We start from the raw sequence: 27,196 nt of genomic DNA, 5'->3' as shown, positions 1-27,196 counted from the left end.
GAGAAACAAACGGAGGGTTCTAGAGGGGAGGGGGTGGGGGGATGGGCTAGCCTGGTGATGGGTACTAGCATGGAGCGCTGGGTGTTATACAAAAACAATGGATCGTGGAACACTACATCAAAAACTAATGATGTATTGTATGGTGACTAACATAAAATAATAAAATTAAAACAAAAATAATTGTCTGAACTAAAAAAAAAAAAATTTAAATAAATAAAACAACTGGCATGAATGCCATGTGCTCCCAATCCTGGTTTTAAACTTTGACAAAAGTATATATACCCAATTTTATATCATCTCTGAGAAAAAAGTTTATATAAGAATAGGTACATTGGGTCACAATATGAGTCTCTTAGGAGCAGGTAAAGTGGTGTCGTGAGAGAAAAGAGCCACCTCTCCCCATAATGTAAATTTTTTTCAACTCTAAGGAAAAAAATGTAGCTGTACCCTACAACACACAACTACATTCCATTAAACTCAATGTTAGATACTACAAAAAATAAAAACAAAAGAAAGAGCAAGACGACATCCTCTCAAGTTCACTGAATCAATCTAAAAGAGGTTCACACCAAGTTATGGGCAACGTTGAAATCCAAATAGAAAATTTAATAATTGTTTTCATATATAAATTTGGTGGTAAAATCAGACCTGAACTTGGACTCGAGGTTCTACAGTCTTTATTCCTGTACTGAATGTAAACATTCATGCATTATAATTTTCATTATGTTGCAAGGTCCTTAATCCCACTGGTGATGTGACTTAATATGTTATGTACTGCATTAACTTCTGAAAATATAAGTATTCTGAATTTCAAAACATATATAGGTCAAGGATTTCAGAGAAGGCAATCTAAACAATCTCTGCTTAAGGAAAAAAAGAGGTAATAGCTGTAAAAAGAGGTAACTACCAAAGACAGAAACTTGTAGTTAAGAATTTATTTTCTATCCTTCTTAAATCAGTAATTGCTTAGAATCTTTGATGATCCAATAATATGGACACGGTGACATGACCTACATCATTAAGTTCTTGGAGAAGCACGAGATGATACATATAACACAATGTCTGACACAAAGTAAGTACCCAATAAATACTGTGTTACAGTAGTGCCTAGAAAAATACTTTGAACATTTACTAGGAACAGGCAAACTGGTAAATACCTAGCTCAGACAATCTGCTATATATATTTTATTTTGTAATTTAATTTTTAAAAAATCCAAGGGTGTTCATTTGCCTATGCCTAGTGTTGTTTCTATCAGGCCTCAGAGATAGCATTAGTGCAAATCACAGAGGCAGGTAGCAATCCCAGGTAAGCAAAGAAGCATTTGGAGCTGATAAAGCACAGTAAGAGTCCTTAATGCAATAAAAATATTATCTAAAAAGAAAGGAGCTGTGAAATACTGAAGAGCAGCCTAGAGAATGTTTCCAAAATTTAACATACAAACTCATCAGCCAGAGTTTTGCCTAAAACGCATATTCTGATTTAATGTGGTGGGGCCACACATCCTGCATTCAGGTTCTCAGGTAATCACCATGCTGTTTATCTAGAGGCCCACATTGAGAGTGGAAAGGCCCCAGAGGAGTGGCCCTCCAAGTATATGATCAACATCACAATCTCCTGGAAAGTTATTAGAAATGCAAACCCTAGAGCATAAGGAAATTTTTGGAGATGACTGATCAGCCATTTATATCCAGTCAGATTACTTTCCCTGATAACAAAAGAATACTTTTTAAATGCTTAAAAATAAAAACAGCACACTAAAACATGTTACAGAAGAAAAACAGTTCCTCTCTGTATACAATTTCCAAAACTATAGTCATTACAAGTACAGTTAAAATGTAGGCTTTTACTTTATAAGAAGCCTGCTCTGATAAATTGTAGGCAAATATAATGTGCGCAATTCTCAGTAGGAGCCCTTACCAACTACTCACAAAATAGGTCTTGTCCATTGTACCTAGGTAACAAAGGTATGACTGTGTATGGAAACCAGACTAGTTTTCTATTTCCTTCTGCTGAGGACGTAACCAACCACATCATGGTTTAGCCAACTTCTCCACAGTCATGTTTACACAATGCCTGGCTGATGTGTAAATACATGCCAACATTTTGATTTATAGCTATAGATCATCTGTTTACATGCACAGATACACAAATGTATAAATTATGGTACATTAATGGTTTGCAACACAATATTCTTGAAGGACAAAAACCTTGAGGATAGACTACAAATATACAATGTCATGACCAGAGAAAAGATTTGTTTTGTGAATGTGAAGCCAATTGATTATTCAAACTTTGGGGGAAAACCTATTTAACAAATTGATGCATTCAGAGTTCAGACTCAACATTTTCTTCAACTTCCAAGTCTGAATTCCAAGTTCACCTCTCAGTCAAAACCTGAGCACACAGATCTACCCTTCATCTATTTCAAAGGTGTCAGTAACAGATTGTGAAGCCCCATACTTGGTTCAGGATCGACGCTGTAATTTTTGCCAGGACCACAAGTTTTAACAGTGTTTCTGATATCACATCAATGGGGACGGAGGGAGGGAAGGACCAGTGTTTCTGGCATCTAGTGAATATAGTCCAGGCACACTGCTCAACAACGTACAATGGACAAAACAGTCTCCGCAACAAAGAATTACCTGGACTAAAATACCAAGGGTGCTGAGGTTCAGAAACCCTGATTGAAATGATGGAGGCTGCAAAAATAGCTAATCAATGTCCCCTGTGCATCATCATTACATTCCTAGTACACTGTTAAGCACAATGACAAATATTTGTTGATTATTACATAAACTACCTCTGTGTAGCTGTGAGGCCTAAAGATGGAAAACAATGATAAAGGGGTTATTACACATGCAGTATCTAAACTACAAAACAAAATTGCAATCATTGTCAAGATTGAAAAGGAATTTAACACATCGTCTAGTCTTATTTCTATATATGGGGGAAAAATACCTTCATATGAAAGATGCTATATCATGTACTGATATGGCAGTGTTATGGGGGTGGGGGGTGGGTGACAAGGCCTCTTAGTAAAAATAAGTATCTTAAGTTTATTAAAATCGGTTTTTACTTCTAATAGTGTCAGTGTCCCATACTTTTCATAAATTATTTCCTTTATAAAAATTAAAACCAATGTGACATAAGTGATAAGTGACATTTCACAAGCAGCAAACACAAAATGTAATTATTTTCAAAAAAAAAAAACAAAACACAAATCACAGACCTCTGTGGCCTACAGACATTTATACTTCTGAGAATTCTGGGATTTAAAATGTCATGAGAAATTCTGAACTGGCTTACATTTTTGAAACACAGGAACTGACAGTCACAAGGCCAAACATACCCTTAATAATCGATTCCGCTGCATACAGATCTCGTTTGTAGGTCACCTAAAGGACAAACAAACCTCATTAGACTTAACAGAGTAGGAAGGAATGTGAGAGCAATAAAATTATGCCCCAAAGGAAATGATTTATTTTGGAGAAACTATAAACACATAGTACTGACAATTTCTAAATTATAACAACATTAGCAAGTTCAGATACATTTTATTTCTGCAAATTGCTGAACACTGGTTTTTGGATCTGTAAATTGAGATATTATGTGGCCGTGGTTATCAAACTCTTATTAATATAAGTATTATTTCACAGATAATGTGGTAGTGTTTAAATAAAAGTACTAGTACTACTGGTTATTACTGTTTAATAGTAAAGTTTTATGTTGTAAGGAAGGAAAAGTATGTGTAACAAAAATCATAAAATAATTCTCAAAGGTTAATGCACATCAAGAGGGACTTCCTTCTCAATTGAAGGAAGTAGATATCTTTATGTAGATAAGGTTCACCTTTCAAGTTTTTTATTAATACATGGATCCGACAGGGACTAGAGGATACCTTCATGTACATAAGAACAATCATTATCTTTCATGAAGATCATGCATCCTCCTTCTAATTGTAACCTGACATAGTCCTAGGGCAGATATTTCCCACAACATATCCTGTGAGCTCAAGTACAGAATATGTCAGGTGTTTGGCAATGCAGAATCAGTTCTTATGTCAGAACTTAACCTAAAAAATAATGCATTGTATTAATAAGTACTATAAGTTTAGGAGTTGGTTCATCATTAAAGTGCCAAGATGATTGTGATGAAAGTGGTCTAAAAACCCACTTTGTTTTTTTTTTTTTTTAAAGATTTTATTTATTTATTTGAGAGAGAGAATGAGAGAGAGCGAGTACATGAGGGGGGGGAGGGTCAGAGGGAGAAGCAGACTCCCTGCCGAGCAGGGAGCCCGATGCGGGACTCGATCCCGGGACTCCAGGATCATGACCTGAGCCGAAGGCAGTCGCTTAACCAACTGAGCCACCCAGGCGCCCCTAAAAACCCACTTTGAAAAGTACTTACCAAGTGAGTACATTTCTGTGCCTATAATTCATATTTTTTCCCCTTCAGACTATCTCATAACTAGACTTATACAAAAACTTTGTTTGGCTCAAGTTGCTCAGGGCACTTCTACCCAAAATTAGATTCCCCTGCTATGCCTTTATCCTGGCTGGTAAATGGCTGGTGCAAAACATCACCCTACAATCGACAATTCAAGTAATACCTAACATGTAAGACAGACAGAAAATTGGGGTGCCTGGGTGGCTCAGTCAGTTAAGCATCTGACTCTTGGTTTTGGCTCAGGTCATGATATCAGGGTCATGAGATCAAGCTGCCCCCTACGCCCCCATTGGGCTCTGCCCTCAGGGCAGAGTCTGCTTGAGACTCTCTCTCTCGATCTCTCCCTCTGCCCCTCCCCACTCCCGTGCTCTAATAAATAAATCTTAAAAAAATAGATAGAAAATTGCTTGAGCCTTCAACTAAACTATTGAAGTCACGCATGACATTGTTATATGACTGACAAAACAAGTACATGCCAACCAAAACTAGTACTATAGTTACTGATCCACAGTGAAATTCCAGTATCTGGACAGAAAATAGAAAACAGACATTTAAAGGTCCATGCTATGTATTTCACCAAATTAAACAATATACTGATCTCATTCATTCATTCAAAACATATTTATGAAATAACTACTCTGTTCTAGGTCCTGTTCTAAGTTTTGGGGAGAGAGCAATGAAAAGAATAAGTAAAATTCCTTAACCTCTGGAAACAGTATTTTCGTAGAAAAATTTTCCTGTAAAAATTCCATCAAAGATTTTCTTCTTTTTGCTCAAAAACCCAAAGTTAACTAGATCACCGAAATCAGGCTTCAATACTTGTAATTCAAATGAGAAAACAGTGTTTTTCTTTAATAATTTTCTGCTGTATAGGGTAAACTCAGAACTGAAATAGGAAGAGGCCTAATTACCGTTATTCATTTTGTATTCCTTTTGGCTTTGAGGAATGAAACTGCATTCAAAATCACAATAGAGCAACTGTGAAAGTAACTTCTACTTTCTTTGCCCAAAGATATCTTAATGATGAATTTTTTTAAGTTAAGGAAAAATTGGTCTCAACTCCTAAAATCCCTTTTCTAGCATTCCTGCAAGACTAAACAGTTTTACATTGCAATCACTCTTGGTTAAGTTACCTATTAGAATCAACTAAAGGTCCTTTCTCCACTATTATGATTAACTGTATAATCAGGAAAGACTACTAAATTTCCTTTTGTCTACTTTTTCTTGTAGGTTGTGGATACCTACTACACACAGATTAAAGCTTTTTTTTATTGTTTACTAATATCTTCCACATAAAGCCTTATTTAATACTTCAACCCACTTCTCACCAAACGGATCTAAGAAAAATTAAGTACAAAATGTTTCTCACAAACTGGTAAAGTACTGCATTTAAAAATAGCTTTATTTTTTTTCCTAATTGAAACAGTTAACGTACTTCAAAGGGAACAGTACTGGAAAATGTTGCAATTCTGAACTGATGAGTTACATTTTTTCTGTCAAACTTTTACAGTAATATGGGTTGCCCTTTCCTTATTTTTCTTAATTTTCAAAAGTTTATTAAATCAGTTTGAAGTTGATTTCCTTCTGTCAGTATGATCTGTAGTTTTCCTTGGACCTTGCACAATACATTATGAAAATTTGTTAACTTAAAAAAAAAATTCAACCCTTTAGTGATGGAAGAGAGCCCTCCATCCTCTGACTCACTTATTTTCATATTGCTCAGTAGAGGCTCAGAAGCCACCTCAAGACAAATGGTCAGGGCCCCACATTTGCCCCTCACCTAGTTAAGCTCAATTTTTGTCTCTTTTCTTTGTGCTTCTGTGTAATAGTTCATCTGAGTCAAGTGTGCAACTAAAAGAAAATAATATTCAATACAAGAGAAACCTGAAACTCAGAGCCAGACCGAATTTTCTGACTCTGAGGCCAGGCCTCCCTCAGCTGCCTCAAGGTGGGTTCCACACACTATCACACCTACCTGTGTCACTCTGTGTTGACAATATAGTAACAGACTTTTCAGAGCCTCCTTCAGTTGGCCACCATCTTACGTGAATCAGACAACACCTAGTCCCCATTTTTCCTATCTTTTAACTCGTAAGAAAATGAGTATGTAGCTCCAATAATTAGAAGTCAGAAAATATTAAATTTTACAAAATATAGTATGTTTATTAGACACAAATTTAGATTTGGGGATGTATCTGTTTTATTTCCATTTCATCAATTAGGTCTATCTAGAAAATATCTCTTTCCTCTAGACTAGATGAAAATCTCTTAAAAGAAACAATGTTACCACACTGTATTTTTGAGATTTAAAGGAAGGGAGGTTATTTTGTTTTTGTTTTTTTTTTAAGATTTTATTTATTTGTCAGAGAGAGAGAGCACGCACAAGCAGGGGGAGTGACAGACAGAAGGAGAAGCAGGCTGCCCGCTGAGCAGGGAGCCCGATGCAGGACTTGATCCCAAGACTCAAAGGCAGACACTTAACTGACTTAGCCACCCAGGCATCCCTGTTTTTGTTTTTAAACAAAGATGCCATAACACGTGATCTGAAAAAGAAAAAAAAAAAAAAAAGTAGTTCCCATCAAAAGGATTCCTGAAAAGTCAGGAATATGGGATGATTTCAAACACTTCAGAAACTCCTCCTAAACAAGTATTTTCAGACAATGAACAGTTTAATTTCTTCAATTCCTGGTTATAATCTTTTATGCCTTAAGGATAGTTGTAAATTTAGAAACAAAAAGCCTGTTCAATTAGTTCTGTATAGTGTAGAAAGTGAGCAAGTATTTAAGTATATTGGGACAAAAATATGGTACAATTATAAATTAAAGGAATGGAAGTTTTTATGTCCACTGGGTCAAATTTTGTCAAATAACAGTGTGTCTGGCAAGGTCTGGCAAGGCACTACCCTTCAGGGAAAGCATGAGAGCCAATTCCTATCCCACAAATCAGTCCTATTCTCTTCCATGATTGGTTAGTCTTTGTCATGAGTGGGGGTTGTCCTCTACCCTGCATGGTGATTTTAAACAATTAATGTTTCCTCCAGGCCCCAAAGGAGCCACTGCATGAGGTATAGCATAACTCTGAACATTTATTTCTTGCTTTACTTCTAAAAAAAGTATGTAAAATACAAAATAACCCCCCCGGATTTCTGATGGCAGTTCAAATAGTCCCACTTGCAGGCATGAGACATTTCTAGTCATTCCTCATACCACTGTGGGGGTGAACTCCCTGATTTCTGAGGGGTAGGGGAAGGTATCCTGGATCTGTGTTTCAGAATCATCCCTTGCCTTACTTTTTATGGTAGTAAAATGCCTCCTGAAATGCATTTTTCACCGTTTCAAGATTTATGAATCATGAGCCATGTAGTTGGCTCAGCTACCTGAGTCCAGTACGGGTTTTAGCTTCAGTGTACTAAATCTTTTTTCAGATCCAAATTTTTAAAAATGGTAGCACTTTTGGTGTTAGTATAGAATTAGAACACTAATTTCTAAGTATACATTACTGCTTTGGTTTAAACAGAAACCGAGTAACTTTTATCCTTACAAAATGCCAAGACCACAAAATTAAATGACGAGCCTATACTGAAGACAATTCATACAATGTCATCAAGAAGCTTTAGAGGGCTATACCAATAGCTAGGGAAGTATCAGAAAGAAGAAAAAAGGGGGGTGGGAGAAGATGATGAGAGACAGGAGGCAGAAAGAGGAAACAAGGACCCTAAAACTGTAATACTTGCACTCAAAATCATTTCACTTCAATTATCAGAAGAAATATGGTACCAGAAAAGAACTCCTATCTGCCATTTGAAAGACTTTCTGCCCAACCCATTGCATTCTATGCCCTTTTAAAATCCAAGGTCCCATTATTCAAACATTGTAAAGGAGGAGAAGTCCTGGGAAAGCCAATCCCTGACTTAGTGCACTTACAGTTGGTTCCCATGAAAGGGAAGCAGAGCACCAAGACGTGAGAACTAATACTAATACTGTGTTGTTGGAGAAAGCAGTGAAATAGAAGATTTAAAAAAAAAAAAATCTAAAAATTGAAATAAATTTGTGAGGAACAAGTGGAAAATTTCAAGAGCAATCTGTTACTTTCCTCTCTGCACATCTCAGAGGGCTTGACAAGTTTCAAATAGGCTCTGAACACCCACAGAAAAAGATCACCACACACCCTACAACATCAAAAATGAGGCCAGAGAGTATTAAATGAACATGTGAGCAGCAATAAAACTTGTCTGTGAGTTTCTACTTTCATCTCCCGTTGCCAGCAAATTAAGTCTAGCCCACAGCCAAAAGGTGTTGTACAGAGATGAGTGTCAGGATCTGTAACAAAACACCTAATTGGTAAACAACATAGTCCTCACAATATGTTTACTACCATCTGAGCCACAGACAGAAAAGGATACACAAAATGAATAAAATGTTTGCCTGCTGGGTTGAAGACATTCGGATATCCTTAAAAGAATAATATTGTGTAAGGCAATAATCCAGACATACCAATATTTTGTAATTTTGTAATTTCAGTCATTTTAAGTATGTATGAGACAATCTTAGCATAGGGCAAGGCCTATCACATTACTGTACAGAATACTTAATGAACTCATAGGGCTTTCTGTTTTATTTTTAAGTCAATGAGGAAATATGCTTTTGGGTTCATATCATCTTAGAGTTAGGATGAATCTTTCCTTATCAGATTTAGGTGGATGCTTTATAAAGATTTCATCCCTTGGGGCACCTGGGTGGCTCAGTTGGTTAAGCATCTGCCTTTGGTTCAAGTCATGATCCCGGGGTCCTGGGATTGAGCCCCACATCGGGCTCCCTGCTCAGTGGGGAGCCTGCTTCTCCCTCTCCCTCTGCTGCTCCCCCTGCTTTCCTGCTCTCTGTCAAACTAATAAATGAAATCTTTAAATAAATATATATATAAATATATATATATATCCAAGCTCTCTCTCTATATATGAAATATATGTTTCATCCCGTATTTCAAAAGCAGCAATACTTCAGAAAATAAAACTACCCTACCCTGTTTCAGAAAACACTGTTCAATTCAATACATCTCTACCTTCAGAACAAAGGAAAGCCACACTGTGAAACACTCCAGCTCTAATTACTTCATTCCCTCGAAAACAAAGAAGTTGGTCATTAGGAGTCAAACCTTACTATATTCAAGAGTCTAACTCCTCATTGGGGCCACCAAGTGGGTCCAGTCACCCATCCCACTAAGTCAGAACTATGGCAGATATTTCTTGAACCCAGTTAAGTTGGAGCTACCACCCTCCAGGGCCTGGAAGGAAATGTTGCTACTGTGGAAAGTTGAGTTTCATCCTCAGTCCAATGGAGTTTAAGGAAACTGAATGTAAGAATATATAGAGAGGGAAGAAAAAAATTGAATAAAACCATTTTATCAGCTAAAATGGAATGTTTGAATAAATTATCTCAAAGTGAATTTTCTGCAAACCAAGAAATAGAAATGATACATACTTTGATGCTCAGGAAACCCAGTAAAACTCTTAATGCCTTTAATGTATACATATATACATACCCTTATACCTCAAAATACTTAATGAGTATGAAACCAAGCATTTTTATACTACCTCTCCATATTCTTAAGCACCTGGAAAGTGTTTATACTTGCAGAATGTGTCTTAGGAATGACCTATAAACACAGCCAAGATCCAGAGCAAAATGCAAACTTCCTTACCTTCCAGAGGTCAGGTGATCCTTCCACAAGTTTGGCATTAATGTGACCATATTTTAGAGCCAACTGCAAACACTCAGTTCCAAATTCCAAGTCATAGTCACTACACTGGGTAGAAAAAAAAGTTCAAATATATTTTTAAGTAAAACTTTGTTTTATTTCATAATCAATATATAAAAGGGCCTAGAGAACTAAAAAAATCTTTGATTAGGTACTGATTCATCAAGTTCCATAATAATTGTCCCTATGCCCTAAATGTCAAAAGATACAGGAAGTAGGTAAGTTGCAATCTTAAGTTTTGAACTTCCTCAATAGTTTCAGGAGTCAAATAAATAGACTACTTTTTTTTATTATAAGCTACTTTTCCAAACATGTTTCTAAAATGCCTGAAAGTATGGCTGAAGTTTTTTTGTATCAGGATTTTATCTAACAAATATATGTATTCATCCAACTCCAACCCCTATGCTATATTTATATTAAAATATTTGCAAATCATAGCTTTTGTTCATTTTAATATTTTACTTGTCAATATGTCTTAAAAATTTATATTTTGATTTTGAACATGAAAACAGTTCAGTATTCTGTTATTAGACAAAAAAGGAGAGCCTGGGGCACCTGGGTGACTCAGTCAGTTTAGCCTCCCGCTCTCCGTTTCAGCTCAGGTCTTGATCTCAGGCTCATGAAATCAAGTCCCGCATCAGGCTCCATGCGCAGCTGGGAGTCAGCTTGAGATTCTCTCCCCATGGCCCTCTCCCCACTTGCTTGCATGCTCTAATAAATAAATCTTAAAAAAAAAAAAAAAAAGGAAAGGCCTCTCATAGATTTAATAAAGTACAAGCAACATTTTTAAGGATTTTTAGCAAAACCATTAAAATGACCAATACAATTCAGCTGAACAATACTGTGTCCTGATCATATCCAAGCTCTATATTAAGGAGAAGCATTTAAAAGATAAATGCGATGTGTATTAGGTCCTCAAGGAAATCAAATCTTTTTTTTTTTAATTTTTTTTTAAGATTTTATTTACTTATTAGAGAGAAAGAGATGAAGAAATCACAAGTGGTGGGGATGGGCAGAGGGAGAGGGAGAAGTAGACTCTGCTGAGCAGGGAGCCCAATGTGGGGCTCAGCTAGATCCCAGGACCCCAAGATCATGACCTGACCATGACTGAGATCATGACTGCCTTTGGCAGTCGCTTAACTGATTGAGCCACCCAGGCTCCCCAAGGACTCATATCTTAAAGAAGAAGCTGATTTTGAACAAATATTTTGCAACAGACTATGACAGATGCAACACTAGAATATCTACAAGTAGACCAGGAGATAAAATACTTAATTCTGTGTGAAGGCATTATAGAGGCCTTTCAAAGCAAATGATCTCTGATCTCATTCTAAAGACTGAATAAAATTGTAGGAGAAAGGTATACCTGTAGGGCAAAAGGTGGCATACAGAGAAGTTTCAGACATCTGATAGATTTATGTTTTAGAACAAACATCCCCAGGTAAGGAAGGCTGCAGAAAGGCCACAAATATCAGTACAACATTTAGCACCCATTTCCAGGGCTGTTTTGCTGTACTAGAGATTTCAAAATTCTAACTATAATGGTATGTTAAGGTTATGGACAAGAAAATAGAACCACCAAATGTACATAGTCCCAAATTGACCAGAATGGTCTCTCAGCTTAAATCTTCTTTTATGATATGCTACTTAACATATTTCTTAGACATTGTAATTTTTTAAAAAGCATTATCAACATTAGTTATATTCAAGTAAGACAAACGTTAAGCCTCTTCTTTGTACTTCCCGCATTTGTACATACTCATTTAGCAGTATTTGAGATCTATATACAGTCAACAGAATGCTCTCTTTAACACATGGTCAAATCCCAAAGATGACCAGCAATAGCCCTCTTCCTACTCTTTTCAGAGGCAAGATATTTAACACATTTGTGGAAAGCCTTAAACGTGCTCACTAAGTACATGTTGAGAGGAGACCACAAGAACAGGTACTACCCTCCTATCTTAGGTGGTGAAAAGAGAATTACTTGATGCTCTACTCCTGACAATCACATGTTGTACCAGGCAAGATGGCAGCAGCCTACAAAGTGTATGATGTCTTTAGGATACCAGTCACTAGAGCCAATGGGAAACACAGAAAACTCTGGGTCCGGTATATATGGAATATATACTGGAAACAGGCTGAGCAATCTTGGCAGAAAGAGTAGCCTGAATTTGTCATTTGTTGTATAGACTACTATTACAACTATTTATGGGGGGTTTTGGTCATTTCTGCAACAAAAATTTTACTTTTGCAGGAAGTTCAAAAAAAATACATGCTTAATAACCTGTTAAATTCTGAATTTCTGCATTTCTCAATAACACTGATGATGACTTCTACTTTTGTATAAGATATGGAAAGCTGGAAAAAATGTTTAGTTCTGAAGAAAAATCACATAAACTACAAAAGCATAACTTTTTCTTGTACCCACCATAGCTGAGGTCACAAGATGACCAAGTAGCCTTAAATCTAAGAAAAGGCATGCCTCCCCCAAGGACAGAGAGGACACCATCACCAGCTCACCTACGGTACAGCACAACCACAAGAGACAGCAGATGTCATACAAGCAGGTAAGAAGAAATAAATGGATAATCTCAACACACTGCTAAGTACTGAGTGGAGGTGACTATGAGAATACAGAACCTCTGGGAGTCAAATATTCAACAGGAGTGTTTATATCTTGCAGGCTCTGCTTCAGTAACCTACTACTACGACCTCATGAACAGTATATTACTATTTGAAGGTGCCTGTGACTACATGTACGTTCTACACTCAAGGCATACACTAAACATTTTTAAGTTAAAAATAAATCAATAATGGTAAGACAGAATCATTAAACAATGAGAAATTAATACAAAGGTAGGCAAAGAGAAAAACAGAACATATGGAACAAACAGAAAACAACTAGCACAATGGTAGATTTTAAATCAAGAAAGTCAATTCAGTGTGTAATGGCTGAAAATTTTTATCTTTATTATCCAGCATGGGAATCATAGTGATATCCCTGATCACATAACATACACACACTGATTCTAAGAACCCTCTGCCCCGCTAAACTTGCAGCCCAAAAGAATGCCAAACAATATTCCTCCCAGGCAGAAACTCTTAAGTATACTATTGTCAGAGGTCCCCAAATACAGTCCATCTCAGTCATGTTACAATGAAACTCAAAGTCAAAAAGTTCCACCTATGAAACCTACCAACTCCCATCAGTCTCCAACACATAAGCATGAGCAGAAACCCCAGATTTAACTGAAACCCAAGACTAACATGAAATGTAAGGTCAAAAAGGCAAAACATAAAATCTTTTGGAGGAACTCTGCAGTTAAAAAAAGACCTCAGTATGATAAGTGAGAAAGTGCTTATACTCATAAAATAGGATATTTAAAAGGGGAGAAAATACAGGGGAAAAAAAAAACCAGTGACCACAAAGTCCAATATGTTAAAAAAAAAAAAAAAAGGGAAAAAGAAAAAAGAAAAACCAGAAGGAAAGAACAAAAAGAGTTGGAGAAAGAGACAAGTATTTAAAAACAAAATTACAATAGTGAAGAACATGAGTTTCCAAATTAAAAAGCCTCACAGCATGTAGAAGCTAATGAATGAAATACACCAAACCCAATTAACAGCAACAGCAAAAGGTCTCTTAAAAAGCAGGAACCCAAATTGGTTGAGACCTAAGAGCAGCAATGAAAATTAGAAAAACAAAGGAACAGTTTCTCCATAATTTTGAGGATAATGATTGTCAATATAAAACTGTACTTCAAGAAAACTTATTTATGACAGGAGGATAGAATATGGATTTCTACAAACACTGAAGGTCTCAACAGAATTTTAGTTCCCATGCAGTCTTTTTCATTCCAAGTTTCATAGGCTTTGTCTTTTTAGAGCAATTTTAGGTTCCTAGCAAAGTTGAACAGAAAGTACAGGTATTTTCCACATGTCCTCTATCCCCATCCACTCACAGCTCCCCCGACTACCAAAATTCTACACCAGAGTGGTACATTTGTTAAAATCGATGAGCCTACACCAACACATCATTATCACCCCAAGTCCACAGTTTACACTAGGATTCCCTCAGTGTTTTTACATTTTATAAGTATTGGCACAAATGTATAAGAGTGTATATTTATTGTTTTGGTATCCTAAATAGTACTTTCACTGCATTAAAAATTCTCTACAACTCCTATTCATTCTACTCCTTGCCTCCAACCATCGAAGTTTTTCCTGCTTCCATAGTTTTGCCTTTCTCAGAAATCATGTACTTGTACTCTTACAGTATGTAGCCCGTTTAGACTGACTTTTTTCCCACATAACAACATGCATTTCAGTTTCCTCTATGTCTTTCATGTCTTCGTAGATCATTTTTTGCCCTGGATAATATTCCATTTGCTGGATGTACCAATTTACATATGCATTCACCTACCAAGGAATATCTTGGTTGTTCCCAAGTTTTGGCAATTATGAAAAAGTTGGTATAACCACTCACATGTAGGTTTTTATGTAAACATAAGATTTCAATTCATTTGAGTAAATACAAAGAAGTACAATTACTGGATCATATGATAGGAATATGTTTAGTTTTATAAGAAAACTGTCAAATGGTCTTCCCAAGTGAACATGCTGTCTTTCACTATCACTAGCAATGAATGAGAATTCCTGTTACTCCATATCCTCACAAGCATTAGGTGTTGGCATTCTAAATTTTGGCCATTTGAATAAATGAGTTGTGATAGCTCATTGCTTTAATTTGCATTTACCTAATGACATGGGGTGCAGAACATCTTTTTATGCTTATTTGCCACGTGTATATCTTCTTTGTTGAGCTACCTATTGAGGTTTTTTACCCTTTTACGGAGTTTTTTTTTTTTTTCTTATTGTTGAGTTTTAATAGTTTTTGTATGTTTTGGATAAGAGTCCTTTATCACATGTGTCTTTTACAGGTATATTCTCCCACCTTTTACCTTTTCTTGTCATTTTTTTAGGGTGACCTTGGCAGAGCCCAAGTTTTTAATTTTAATGAAGTCCAAGCTTATCAATTCTTTTGTAGATCACACCTTTGGTGTTTTATCTAAAAAGTATAACCATACCCAAGGTCAACTAACTTTTCTCCTCTCTCCTAGGAGTCCTGTGGTTTTTTGCTTTACATTAAAGTCTATGATCCCTTCTGAGTTTTTGTGAAGGGTGTAAATTGTGTCCGGATTCATTTTCTTCATGTGAATGTTTACTTGTTGCAACTGTTATTTATTGAAAAGACTATCTTTGTTCCATTGTATTTCCTTTGCTCTTTTGACAAAAATCTGTCATTTACACAGTCTATTTCTGGGCTCTATACTCTATTCCACTGATTGTCTATTTTTCCACCTACTAGACAGTCTTGATTACTGTAGCTTTACAGTAAGTTGTGAAGTTGAATAGTGTCAGTCCTCCAACTTTATCCTTCAATATTGCACTGGCTGATCTGCATCTTTTCCAATATATAAACTCTAAAATCAGTTTACACCTACAAAAAACTTGCTGGGTTTTTCATTGGGATTGCTTTGATTTTATAGACCACATTGGAAGAACTGACATCTTGGTAATATTAAGTCTACCTATTCATGAACACAGAATAGATCTCAATTTTTCAATTCTTCAGTTTTGCTTAGAGTTTTGTAGTTTTCCTTCTATGGATCTAATAGATAGTTGGGCAGATTTGTAAGTATTTTATTTTGGGGGCACTAAATGTAAAAGATGAGTTTAATTTCAAGTTCCACCTGCTCATTGCTATTATATAAGAAAACGGTAGACTGTTGTTTATTAACCTTCAATTATGAAACTTCTCTACACTTACTTCTAGTTTAATTCTTCTAGATCTTCTTCAGAGACAATTATGTCATCTGCAAAGAGAGTTTTATTTTGCCTCTCCCAGAGTACTTACTTCCTTTTCTTAACTAAGAATTCCAGTACAGTGTTAAAAAGGAATGGTGAGAGTACATTTTTGCCTTGTTGCTGATCTTAGTGAGAAAGCTTTCAGTTTATCATTAACTATGATGTTAGCAGGGACGCCTTGGTGGCTCAGTCTGTTGAGCATCTGACTCTTGATTTCAGCTAAGCTCATGATCTCGGGGTCCTGGGATGGAGATCCACACTGGGCTCCACACTTAGCAGGAAGTCTGCTTATCTCCCTCTCCCTCTGCCTCTGCCTCTCACCCCACTTGTGTTCACACTCTAAAATACTATTTAAAAAAGAAAAAAGTATGATGTTAGCTGTAGATTTTTTGTGCCTAATCTTTATCAAATTGAGGAAGTACTCCCTCTATTCTAGTGTGCTAAGATTTTACCATGAATAGCTGCTGGATTTTGCCAAATACTTTCCTTGCATGTATTGAGATATTTTTTTTCTTCTTCAGCCTGTGGATGTGATGTACTGTAGTTGATTTTTTAAAGATGAACTAGCCTTGAATACCTGGGATAAATCCCACTTGGCTAAAGTCTTTAATTCTTTACATACATTATTAGATTCTACTTGCTAATATTTGTTGATGATTTTTTCATTTATGTTCATGACAGTGGTCTGTTGTTTTCTTATCCATCTTTGTCTGCTTTGCCTTTTAGGCTAGCATCAGAATGAGTTAGCCATCCCTCCCTCTGCTTCTGTCTTCTATGGGCAAATATAGAGAACTTCAATAATTTCTTCTTTAAACATCTGTTAGATTTTACAAACGAATGCATCTGGACTTCAGGCTATTTTAGAAAATCATTGATTCTACTTATTTTTTAAAGATTTTATTTGAGAGTGACAGAGATAGATAGAGCACAAGCGGGGAGGAGAGGGAGAAGCAGGCTCCCGATGAGCAGGGAGCCTGACGTGGGGCTCAATCCCAGGACCCTGGGATCATGACCTGAGCCGAAGGCAGACACTTAACTGACTGAGCCACCCAGGTGCTCCGATTTTATTTCTTTAATAGACATAAGCCTACTCAGTTTGTCTATTCTCATGTGAGTTGTGGCAGATTGTCTCTCTCACGTAATCATTCCATTTCATCTAGGTTATCAACTTTGAGGACAGAGTTGTTCATCTTATTCCTTTTATCCTTTTAATTTCTATCGGTTCTATAAAGATGTTCCCTATTCCCTGTCTGGGTTAGTAATTTGAGTATTCTCTTCTTTGTGTGGTATAGTTACTCCATTAATCTTTTCAAAAAACCAGCATTTGGGTTTGACTTTTGTCTTAGTTTTCCATTTCATTCATTTCTGCTCCAGTTTTTACCATTTTTCTCTGCTTACTTTGGAATTTATTTACGTTTTCTGATTCCCGAACATGGAATTTTAGATTATCAGTTAGATGCTGTTTCATTCCTACTATGTACATTCAACACTATGCATTTCCCTTTAAGGACTGCTTCTGCTGTATTTCAAAGTAAGTGTCTTCATTTGTGTTTAGTTCAAAGTATTTTATTTTTACTTGTGTCTGTGAGGACAGCAGTTTGCCCTATGGCCTCACTTCTGATGGATCTAAGAAGAGTTTCTGATTTTTTCAGTTTGCTCAACTTTTTAGTTGTTCTTAGAAAGGAGTGACAGTTTCTAAGTTCTTCACAGGCATAGGAAAGCTGAAGTTCCCCCATGCACTCTTTCTCAGGACATGATGCTCCACAAAACTGGGGGGCATAATGGGTCAACTAAAGACCTAGGATATAGAAAGCAGGATATCCTAACACGGTAGTCAAGTCGAGTCTCAAGATGATTGCTATGCACACGGCACAATGAGAAACCAAGTAAAAGAAGGCACTGGGTCTCCTCAGGAGGGGTACCTACAAATGTAAATAAATGCACAGACATAGTTTAAGAATGAACAGAATCTCTTTGGAAGGTCCCAGGAAAAATTGCCTCTAAGAAGGAAGAAAAAGGGACAGAGTTGACACGCAGGTTCTCTTTTTACCCTTGGTACATGTACACTGTCCTTGTGTATCCCACTGAAAAAAATTCATATAACATTTATATAATGTAATGTTATATGCAACACCAGAATTCCCAAGAAATGAATGCTTCCAAGTTCAGGATTTTGTTTCAAAACACATGTATTTAATACTTTCAACAAATCAATCTGATATTCTAGTGATAATTATGTTGCAGAAAATTTATTTAAAATTTTAATTTAAAAATCTGAACATCAAAGTTGAAAATACACATAAACTGTTATCACTGTATTACAAAATATGAACTCTGTCATCATAGTAAATGTAAGGTATTTTTAATTTGTTTTAAAAATTTGAAATTTGCAAGCTGTATATTAAAATTTATAACAAGTCCTTAAATGGGTTTGCTGAATTGATGCAAGTATATGTATATTCTCATGAATTTGAGGTCCTTTACCAACGGTTTAAGAGCATAAACACTGAAGTCAAATCGAGTCAGTTGGATCCCTGCTGTGATCTTTCCACATGCAAGTTGCGGAGAAGATATTTAAGTAGTCTGTTCCTCAGTTTGTTCCATTTTGAGAAATGGAGAATGAGAATTATTAAAAGGAACAGACCATGAGGTGTCTGGTTCAGTGTCTAGTTTATGGCTATTCCTTGATAAAGTCTGGATATTGGTTATGAATTTAGATAGTTAACTACACAAATTGGGATTTAGTAAGTAGCCAGAAGCTTTTTGATAACATCTAATGTTTATGTAAAGTTCTATCTCCTTTGTACCAATATTGGAGTAGCTCTGACCATGTGTACTGATCTTTCCCTTCTGCTTTCCCTTACACCCAGTTTTCATCAAGAAAACTGAGAAAAATTAGGATTGTAATAGTAAGAATAAAGAGAAAATAAGAAAAGTGTGTATAACTATTATGAATTCTCAATTGTGACCATTAGAGTAATGGATAGTCTCTACCCATTTTAAGGTACTCTGTAAATTACACATAGTTGAAGGTTTTTGTTATGTATATATTTCTTTACTGTTTTTTTACTGTGTGTAGTAATAAAGTTTTATGACTAATACCAAAGTAATAAACCTCCCACACTTTTTAGTCCTTCCTCATGGATCTTCACCCCAAAGTTAACCTCCTTCCCTACTCTTTCTTCTATAACATTCTGTTATGCTGCAATACACATTACATAACAGGTTCTTCACCTCCTAGATCGGAAGGTATACCAATTGCTTGACAACATTCACAGGTGGAATCTATTACCTTTCCCAACCACCACTTAGTAACAGGGCTTGAAGTCAGGGTTAACATTCCAGATCCCCACTGTTCTTCCAGGAAAAAGTCCTATCCTTCCAGAATTTATGCCATCTGGCAAAATCTTCTAATCTTCATAGTACTATCATCTCTCACAACCTCATGGGCTCTGCAGTTTTAGGCACACCAATCAGTCTTCCTTTTTATTCCAGCTAGTGACATTACACTGGCTGAATTCCAAGTTTATACACAAAAACTTTCAAATCCTCTAGAAGCTTCTTTGACCTTTTATCTTCACCTGAACAACTACTCAGTGTAATCAATCCTAGAAACTTGGGTTTTTTGACAATTACTGAAGACCTTTATTAACAGGTGCTTGCCGTTTGACTTAAAAAAAAAAAGCTATAATCTTTTATTACAAATTAAAAATGAGGTTCTTAAAAATCTTAACTTGATCAGATATGAAACTACTTAAAAACCTTTAAAGAGGTATTGAGAAAAAGAAGGCATTTTTGAGAAAAACATTTGTCATTACCAAAAAGAGATGTCTTTAGGTAAAAATGATAAAAACCCCATGCTGCATAGATAATGCAGACAGTTCCATTTATCTGGTCAATGGGCAAACAGCAAGGACTTAGGTCTTCAGCTCCAATCTTTTGTTCGTTTCTAAAAGATTGTCTCTTTGCCATCTTGTGGTTTAGGGTTTTCTGGGCCTCGGCATCAGTAATTGAAGTTAGGGCAGTACGGAGGCTGAGGTGGCTGCTGACCGTGGGTCTCATCTCCTCCATTTGCCTTATGTTCTTCATTGCTGTCCTCTCTAGGCTGTGTTTGGCGAGAAGGCCCCCTGCGGAATCGTGGTCCATAACCTCGACACACATTCTGTCGCACTGGTCAATCTTGTTCTCCTGCACCCTGGTTGTCTGCACCTTCCACCACTTCTCCCTGCACAGCAAGGCCGGAATACAGGGGCTGGGCGCCCAGAGGGTCTCTGCCTGTAGGAAGGTGGGAACCGCTGGTACAGCCTGACCTGTGGGGGGCCCCCACCTCCTCCACCCCCCCGCCTTTGGGAGTACTCTCCTATCCCCCGTTCTCCCCGCGGCTTTCACTCTTCTGGTAATTCTGCTGGTAACTGTGTAGACAACCACTGTCACATGCATAGAGTCTATAATGGTTCCGGTCTGCTGCATATTTACTGCCTTGCACTGAAGCTCCAACACAGCCTGTCCCATTGGCCACCTCTGCACCCCTTTCTCCTTGACCATCATCAAACTCCGTCTCTCCATCTCCTACACTGCGAAGGGACTTCCCGGGTTCTTCTTTATGGCAGTCTGGTGTACAAATACCTCTTCATTGGTGTCACTCCTGATGAAACCATATCCGTTTCTTACACTGAACCATTTTACTGTTCCCCAAACCTTCGTTGGGATTACTTTGTTGTCCCTGGCGCCAGGCGCCGCTGTCGATGTTCCCAGTCTTCATGTGCGCAGCGCCGATCAGGGGCGGTGGCGGCGGCGGCTGGTGGGTCCCGGCCTCGCTGCCCAGGGTCGCAGTGACGGTGACCGGGCCAGCTGCTGGGTGGCTGCGGCTCCTGCCGGGGTGCGACGGTAACTAACCTGGAGTCTGCTCTCCGCTCCCCCTACCGATCCAACACTGCAAAGCTGCTTTTTTTTTTTTTTTCCCTTCCCTTACTGAACCGTTATTTTGATTGTTTTTGTTTTTTCTTTTTTAATTCAAGTACAGCAGACACAAAATGTTACATTACTTTCGGGTACACAACAGTGATTCGACAAGTCTATAGATGATGCTCTGCTCATCACAAGTGTAGCTCCCATCTGTCACCATAGGACACTACTACAATACCACTGACTATATTCCCTATGCTGTCACCTTTCATCCTATGACTTACACATTCTGTAGCTAGGAGCATGTGCCTTCCATTCCCCTTCACCCATTCTGCCAGTCCCCCATACCTATCCTCCCCTTTGGCAGCCACCTGTCAACTTGAGTTAACCTCTATCTGTGGCTCCTCTGACATTTTTAATTTCCACAACTCAAGTATCTGGCCAGGACCTCCAATCTATCATTTCTCTTACTCTCTTCTCACATTAAACTTGCCCTTTTAACTCATTGAGGCACCCAACACTATAAAACTACCACTTGATCTTGGTAGGAAAACCTCCATTTTCTTAGACTGCCCTTAAAAAAAAAAAATCAAGAAACTACAATCAAAGGCATTAAAAATTTATTATTAGCATCCTAGCGGCCTCCATCTGTTACCTATCTACTAGATCTCCTTTATGAACTCCAACTACCAATCAATCCTGTTGTTTTATTCCCTTAATTTTCAATTCATATTTTTATCAGTTTTAAGCGTACATAGTTTGAAGAACCAAATATCCCCATAAGATTTGTTACAAAATAGTTTACCTCACCCCCTTCACTGTAATTTGTCTTCCCCAGATGCAATTATTTCTCCTTCTTTCAAGTGATTAATTTATTATTCGTTTCCATGTGTAACAGTCAACAATTGCAGGAGAACAAATATAAGATCTTGGTGGCATGTAGTCATAAGCTTCCATCTCACTCACCAAAGCTGCGGGTTGGCTGAGACAATTGTGCTTCTAGTTGCAGTGTTGGGACTTGGCTGTAGCAGCTCTGACCTACTGGTCACCCTCTGCAAGACAAACTGGAAGGGCTGCAACCAACCAGTTTATGCCTTCTTAATGGCAATACTGGAACCACAGCCCAACAGCAAGTCACATTTAAGCCTCTGCCTAATCATGTCTGCTAAAAATCCCAAAGCAAGGTAGGAGGCCCAATCCAGAATGACCAACCAGGGAAATATACTTCACTCACCAAGAGGCCATGGCAAGGGCACGTGAGTAGAATAGTGTCAGAGGACCAAAAAACTGGGGTCAACTAACCTACTTATCACAACGTATCTCTGAACATACTCATGATACTGCCTCTTTATCTTCTGAATTGGCTATCTATTGAAGAATTAATTTTGTCCCCTTTCCTCCCAACCTCACCACAACACACACTAATACTTACTATTCCCCATCCCTTCAATGTCATAATTTTGGTTAAATCAGTACTGAGTGTTTACATCACTATGTAAACATTCCTCCCAGCTAAGTCATAGATTAGAATTCCTTTCTTTCACAAGCCTTTGTCTTCCCTGGAATTAGAACTTACCTTCTAAACTAAGTGTTCAGTTTTCTATATACTTAGGACTCATTCAACAGCTAACACTTAGGTATTTGTTTAGTTCTACTCTCCAGATGTTTAGGCACAAGGCACTTCACCAATTTTGTATTGCTGAAGTAATCACCCTTGGAGTCTTCTGAGCTTTCTCAACATGGACTGGTTGTCCTCTGCCAGTCACACAGTTATCATTCTAAAATCTCCCTATACCATCATTGTGGGGATAATCTACATCTCTCTGCTGTCATCTATCTCTTCTCTTCTGCATCCCATGTAATCTTTCTTGAATGACTACCTCATTTTTATGGAACAATCCTCTAATAGCTTTCTGAGAAAGGGTGCCTAAGACTTAAGTTTTTAAATTGCTTTTTACTGCCTCATTTCTTTGGCATTTCCTCCCCTTTATTTTCTCTTTTTTGACAATTTTTGTTATTGATTTGTTATTGGTTCTCTTTGATTGCACTTCTAATTTTCTCTCCTTTCCTGTATTTCCTCCTCCTGTCCTTTGGGAAAGAGTTTCTCAGATTTGCTTTTTATCCCGGATCTTTTATTCTCTAAATGTTTATTTTTTTTAAGCATTGTGAACTTGTTTCCTGTTTGCAATAACTTGATCTTTGTAATGACTTTAACTTTTTTTTTTTAAAGATTTTATTTATTTTTTGACAGAGAGAGACACAACAAGAGAGGGAACACAAGCAGGGGGAGTGGGAGAGGGAGAAGCAGGCTTCCCACAGAGCAGGGAGCCCGATGCGGGGCTCGATCCCAGGACCCTGGGATCATGACCTGAGCCGAAGGCAGACGCTTAACAACTGAGCCACCCAGGCACCCCATGTAATGACTTTAACTTTTAAAACCTTTCTCTTTCCCAGCCTATTTGCTGCATCCTCCAGGTTACTCTTTCCTGTTTCAGTCTCTATCTTCCACAGTAAGTACATTCTTTAGATGGTCCAGTAATATTTGTCAGCCCTTATTTAAGAGGGGAAGATTCAAGAGATATTAACCAATGAGGGCAGAGTTGGAGTTTGTGAACAGTAAGCTTTACTGTAGTGTGACCGGGTTAAGATGCTTACAGGGGAACCTCTGAAGTTAGTGTTTTAGGTCTTTATTTTTAGACTGGACAGATTCTCCAAACAAAACTCTTCCGGTTTTCAGCCAAGAGGGAAAGGCAAAGCCACCAAGATACCAGCTGCTGAGTGGGATAAGGGGCCATGGCCTTCCCCATTCAGCCAATAGTAAGCACAAGGTCTGTGAGTCACTATTTAGGCAAGGCACTCATTTCATCAACTGTACCCAAAATCTTCCCCAGACACAGGGAATACTTCACCCCCAGACTGCTTCTTAGTTTTCAGTGAACCCTCCATATCCCCCCCCCCTTCACTCAGTTCTAAAGGTGCTACCAGACCCTCAACTTTTGGGGAACTCTACTGTAGATAATTCTAATTCCTAGCTTTCCCTACCACTGTTCTAATTGAGCTTTCTCAGATCTAATGTGCCAGTTACTACTAAATTCACCTACTTTCTAGCTAATGGTTTACCATTGTCCCCTCTTATTCTCCTTATTCTGTGGGTCTATGTTTTTAATCACTTTCTGTTTTTTTATTTCAAAGATTTTGTGAGAGAGTGAGTGAGCGTGAGCGGGGCGGGGGGGGAGGAGGCGTGGGCAGAGGGAGAGGGAGAAGCAGAGCAGGGAGCCTGACACTGGGCTCCATCACAGGACCCTGAGATCATGACCTGAGCCGAAGGCAGACACTTAAATGGCTGAGCCACCAGGCACCCTGGCTTTCTTTCTAGTAGCTTTAAATTAGGTTTCAGGAATGATCAAAATTATCTAAGTGTTCAGTCAGTTATCTTTACCCAGAAGCTGAAGTATGTGCATTTTAATTTCAAACTGTTTTCCATAAAGGTGGTTTCAATTTATATTCCCATAAACAGTATATGAGAATGTAGCAAAGTTGTTAACATGAGATAAATGAACAGGCCTCAGAGGGACTGAAAAACCTCTGAATAAAATATCCTGTGTATAATGTGGTTATTTTCTGGGAAAGGATTCCACAAGTTTGAACTTCTATAACACGCATCGAAGTTTGGATCCATTGTTTTATGGTAATTGTGTCATGGTCCATAGCTACAAATAATCCAATTACCTATCTATCCTTCCAGCTTTAACATCATTCACAGTATTATTTTTGCAAGAGAGCCTGGGAAGTTTGCCCAACAAAGAACAATATATACATTAGAGAAAAACTAAATCAAAGGCATGCTTGCACAGGATTCTCACTCTGCAGTTACAGATCCATGCTCAGAATGTTTCAAGTAGAAACAAAATAGCCTATCTTACAATTAGGTAAACAATGAACACCTGCATTCCATTTATCATCTGAAAATCAAACTTTAAGCATCTTGCATACATTTACATTGTTTGAATTATGCAATGCATTCTAGAATTGCACGAGAGACAGTTATCCAAGAAGCTTGGTTCTTACAATTTATCAGATCATTTTATGAATAAATAAGCAATTTCAGACTAAGCCCATATGAGGCTGCTAATACAGAAACAACTCTCATGCTTCAGGAAACAAAGCACAAATGACCTGGCTAAGGACAGGATTTCTTTGTGTGCAAGTTTTTCAATGAGTTTACATAGTTATACTCCTAAGAGGTTTTCAAGTACCTATCAACTAAAAAATAAAACTGTCCAGTTTATTACATTTTTGCCAACCTTACCCAAAGGAAATTCATTGTGAACTTAGAGACAAATACCATCCATATGTATCAGTTGACCACTACCTAGAAGATGTTATTTCCGTTTTGGCTTTCAGATAAATTGGGAGAAAAGTTAACAAGGGAAAATGAATTTCACCAGGAATTCTAAAACCGTATTTTTAGTCATTCGGTTGACATTCACAATCAAATATTGTCAAGCACTATTAAAAACTTTCACTGGGATATTCTATTCCTCTCTCTTATGGACCATCTTTGGAAAAGTACACTGATCAAGGGTTAGCGATAAAATTAAGATTAGAATACTGCCCAGAAACACATGAACTGGACAAATTACACATGCATTCATTATCTAATCCCATTATAAACTAAGGGAAAAATGGAAACCCTTTATCACTATCCAACCCCAGACACAAGACAGCTTTAAATTTATGCAAAGAAAACTGTTACAAGGCCACTTCCAGAATGCAAAAAGATCATCATTATCTGAAATAAATCCAGGAAACAGACAGAAGGGAGAATCCAAAGCAACAAGTTACTCCAGTAGCTACAGGATTGGTGACATTGTTACCCAAGCTGAAAGATGTGGAAAAAAGAGTAGGTCTATTGGTTAAGCTAATGGCATCAGTTAGATATAAGTTAGCTGTAGGGTATCTAGTAAAAATACTCCTAAGAAGTTGTAAATACATATACGAAACTTTCACAGGGAAAAACATGAAAAGGAATGATCAGAAAAGTTGAAGAACACCTATACACTTACTAAGCAAATACTTAAGGAAAATTTACCAGGCATTAAATACTATAGGCACTGAGAAGGAGCAGAAAGGCTGGGGAAAATCACACAGGCAATTTTAACACAAGGAGGTCCCACGCATATCAGAGGTATGTTTATAAGCTGGGATAACTGAAGAGAACCATCTATCATGTCAAGAGATTATTTTCTTTTAATTGACTCATTGTGTAAGTTGCAGAACCGGAGTTCAGTGCAAGCAGTTAAAACTTTAACAATCTGCTTAAAACTTAAATTAGACATTACCTGAAGTCCTTTACTGACTGGAAGTACAGTTTTAAAATTAACCCACCTTCTACACAACTTGTACAGTAGCCTCCTTCTGGCCCACTCCTTGTAATAATTTAGCATCTCCAGCCTTGTCTCTAGTTTTCTCACATTTTCCCATGATAGTTTAACATCTTTACAAGTCTTTCACTTTTCAGTGTAGTTCCCTCAGCACTAACTCTTAACTGACACATTATCTATGAAACTCTGTAGCTTCTTTTTTTATGAACTCTGTTCTTTCAGATCTCTATCATGATACAAGTCATAACTTAGAGTGGGAATTAAAGCTTCCTCAACAGTAGGCCACTAAGGTGAATACTAACCTAACCCCCAAAAAGCTCTTCATCAATAAAAAGACTGCTCTGTACAACGGCATGACTCTCAAAATTATGCTTTATTGTAATAAGCCAGACACAAAAGGCTATACATCTATGATTCCATTTGTATAACATTCTAGAAGGCAAAGAACTATAGAGACAGAAAACAGGTCCATGATGGCCAAAGCCTGAGAATGGAGAAAATGAATTCACTGCAAGTTTGGCCATATGATTTGCATTATCCAATAGGAGGCAGAAGTGACAGTGTCCCAGTTGCAAATCTAAGCTTTAAGAAACCTTGCATGTTTCCCCTCTCTTATACCTCTGCCATCTCCATAAAAGAACATTCCTGGATAAACTGCTAGTCAAAGAAGGGTGAAGAATGGGAAATTGTCCAGCCTATGTACACCTGCAATGTGAGGCAGAGCTACCCCAAAACAGAGCTATCTAGCCAAGTCCAAGATCAGAACCTCTGCTAACCCACAGATACATGAGCGTAAATTGATTAACGTCGAACCACCACGTTTGTAGATATTTTATTACAC

At 37.5% G+C, this 27,196-nt stretch overlaps 1 protein-coding gene and 1 pseudogene across 6 annotated transcripts in view; both read right to left on the bottom strand.

The window, feature by feature from the left end:
* Nucleotides 1-27,196, bottom strand: part of CRPPA (CDP-L-ribitol pyrophosphorylase A) — a 278,958-nt gene that overhangs the window by 177,276 nt on the left and 74,486 nt on the right. For all 6 annotated transcript variants that reach the window (XR_014139316.1, XR_014139315.1, XM_081800461.1 and 3 more), the window contains 2 exons: nt 10,145-10,249; nt 3,351-3,396 (listed from right to left, as the gene is read on the bottom strand). Coding sequence is in view for 4 of the 6 variants with exons in the window: in XM_081800461.1 (XP_081656587.1) it covers nt 3,351-3,396; nt 10,145-10,249 (151 nt within the window). In the remaining 2 variants the exon portion in view is untranslated. The remainder of the gene's footprint in view (nt 1-3,350; nt 3,397-10,144; nt 10,250-27,196) is intronic.
* Nucleotides 18,240-21,191, bottom strand: LOC102733469 (Y-box-binding protein 1 pseudogene; annotated as a pseudogene).

Source organism: Leptonychotes weddellii, chromosome 12 (genome assembly GCF_054177405.1).
Source record: "Leptonychotes weddellii isolate Sample4059 chromosome 12, ASM5417740v2, whole genome shotgun sequence".
Lineage (NCBI taxonomy): Eukaryota > Metazoa > Chordata > Mammalia > Carnivora > Phocidae > Leptonychotes > Leptonychotes weddellii.
This window is presented reverse-complemented; position numbering and strand designations above follow the sequence as displayed.